Here is a 1,933-nt window from a genome sequence, read left to right on the forward strand (position 1 = left end):
ATTAAGTTCCGCCTACCATCTTATGTTGCTGTAGCCAAGGTCACAGCATTTTGACTCAGTAGGTCTAATTGGTAATCCTATCTTGGAGTTTCTATTACACTACACCCATCTAAACCTGTTTTACTGCTATATTGATCAAGTTTGAATATCTTGTTATGATATGAAGCCAAAAAAAACCCAAATATTTCTGACTTTTTATATTTTACAAAATATATATAAGCTATTTTTTGTTGATGGCAAGCTAGGAAGTCAGAGATGTTTGTCTGAAATGTATTTGCAAAATCTGAAACATGGGGCTATGATCATTCTGCATTATTCCAACAGTAGCAACATCTATGGTTTTGCACATGTCAACATATTTGCATGATAATTTGTGCCTCAAGCTAAATAAATGCTTTAAGGCTACATTGTTAATATGTAATGAATTGTCAAATTCCAACGTAGGTGCAGCTTGTCAATAAAATAAAATCTAACCTTTAAAGTTTGGAAAAACTATCAAAAATCCCCACTAATCTGTTAGTATAAGCCCAGAATTTCAGGATACTTGCTTGGAATGAAACTAAATAGCTGAAAGTTATAGTCTCTCTATATAATCTTTGGATTCCTGAATCTTTCTGCATAAGAAGTAGCTACTTAAGTGCACAGAAGTCTTAAACATTAATGTTAGCAGAAGTTGACACCTTTTCTATCAAACAATCTGAGAAAAAAATCCTCTTATACTAAACAGAGATTTCGCGATCAGTTAAAAATCTTTTTTTATGAAAAAGAAAAAATTTTCAAAAATGTACATTATGTATTAGAAGGCAGTCTTAGGGTCATTTACAAAGATCTGTGCAGGTTGAATACATGCGTGAAACTAACTGTTCTTAAATAGCTTTATAAAGCCAAGGAAAATATCTGTTTATGTCATAAAAATGTCTTATTATATACAAAAAACTTTATTTGATTGCAATATTTTAACATTGCACTTTTTATACTCCATGTGCATCGAAAAAGGCTCTATAATTAAGAAAGTTAAATAAAAAGTTTTATCTTTTTATAAGAATGATATTGAATGAAACAAAATAATATTTAAAAAAATTAACTAAACTCACCTTTGTGGTTATAAGATTTTCAAGTCAAGTTTTTGAAAGTGTGAAGTATTTAAAAAAAAACATGCCACTGTTTAATCTAGTTTTCAGAGTTATGAAAGATGATTCAAACATAGGAGCTAGTGTTTCAAATTATTACTTTGAGAGGGAAAATCCTTCGTTTTACAGTCTTATCTCATAGATAAAAACGTGTGTGTCAATGATTTAGATAAGGTTTAATAGTGATAATAATAATGCTGAAGATGAGCCACCTGAGAAGGTGTCCTTGTCTCTGTCCAGAGTGGTGAACTGTTTGCCGTTGTGGCTGCTGAGCGAATCCCCGGCGTTGCCCTGGTAGGTACCCAGCCTCAGGCGGTAGCCCTCGCTCTCAGGCTCCAGGTGGAAGCTGTCGTACTGCGCGTAGACCTTTTTATCCATCCAGTCCTCCATCTCTACCATGAGCTTGTAGTCTCCCTGCCGCCCTAACTTGTAGATCGCTTCCAGGCCGAGCCAGTACTCCCCGTCTATGTTGCCAAAGCCAGTCTGGATCAAAGGAAAAATTACAGGGAAGCTTACAATAAGATCACAGGAAATAATGCATGTTGTGTATCATGCGGATCCCTGAAGAGTTTAGAAACATGATGATTATCTGGGAACCTAAAACCTAAGAGGGTTTGTGGGGTTGATAGCAGTGCAAATTAGAAATTTCTGTTTGATGGTGTTTTGGCTATGCTTCTATAATTCATGGGAACTTCAAAGAACAAAACAAAAACAGTGTGACGAAGATTACCACTCTACACCTAAAATCATCTAGAAACTCATGCTGTAGTTTACACTGCAAAATAAGCACCTGAATATCTTCG

General features: G+C 34.8%; 1 protein-coding gene across 1 annotated transcript in view; it reads right to left on the minus strand.

The window, feature by feature from the left end:
- Positions 1–1,933, minus strand: part of LOC107083641 (angiopoietin-related protein 1-like) — a 27,859-nt gene that overhangs the window by 4,205 nt on the left and 21,721 nt on the right. The window contains exon 4 of the mRNA XM_015373012.1: positions 1,343–1,613. Coding sequence (XP_015228498.1) covers positions 1,343–1,613 — 271 coding nt within the window. The remainder of the gene's footprint in view (positions 1–1,342; positions 1,614–1,933) is intronic.

This window comes from Cyprinodon variegatus, unplaced genomic scaffold (genome assembly GCF_000732505.1).
Source record: "Cyprinodon variegatus isolate N-32 unplaced genomic scaffold, C_variegatus-1.0 Scaffold79, whole genome shotgun sequence".
NCBI classification, from domain to species: Eukaryota; Metazoa; Chordata; class Actinopteri; order Cyprinodontiformes; family Cyprinodontidae; genus Cyprinodon; species Cyprinodon variegatus.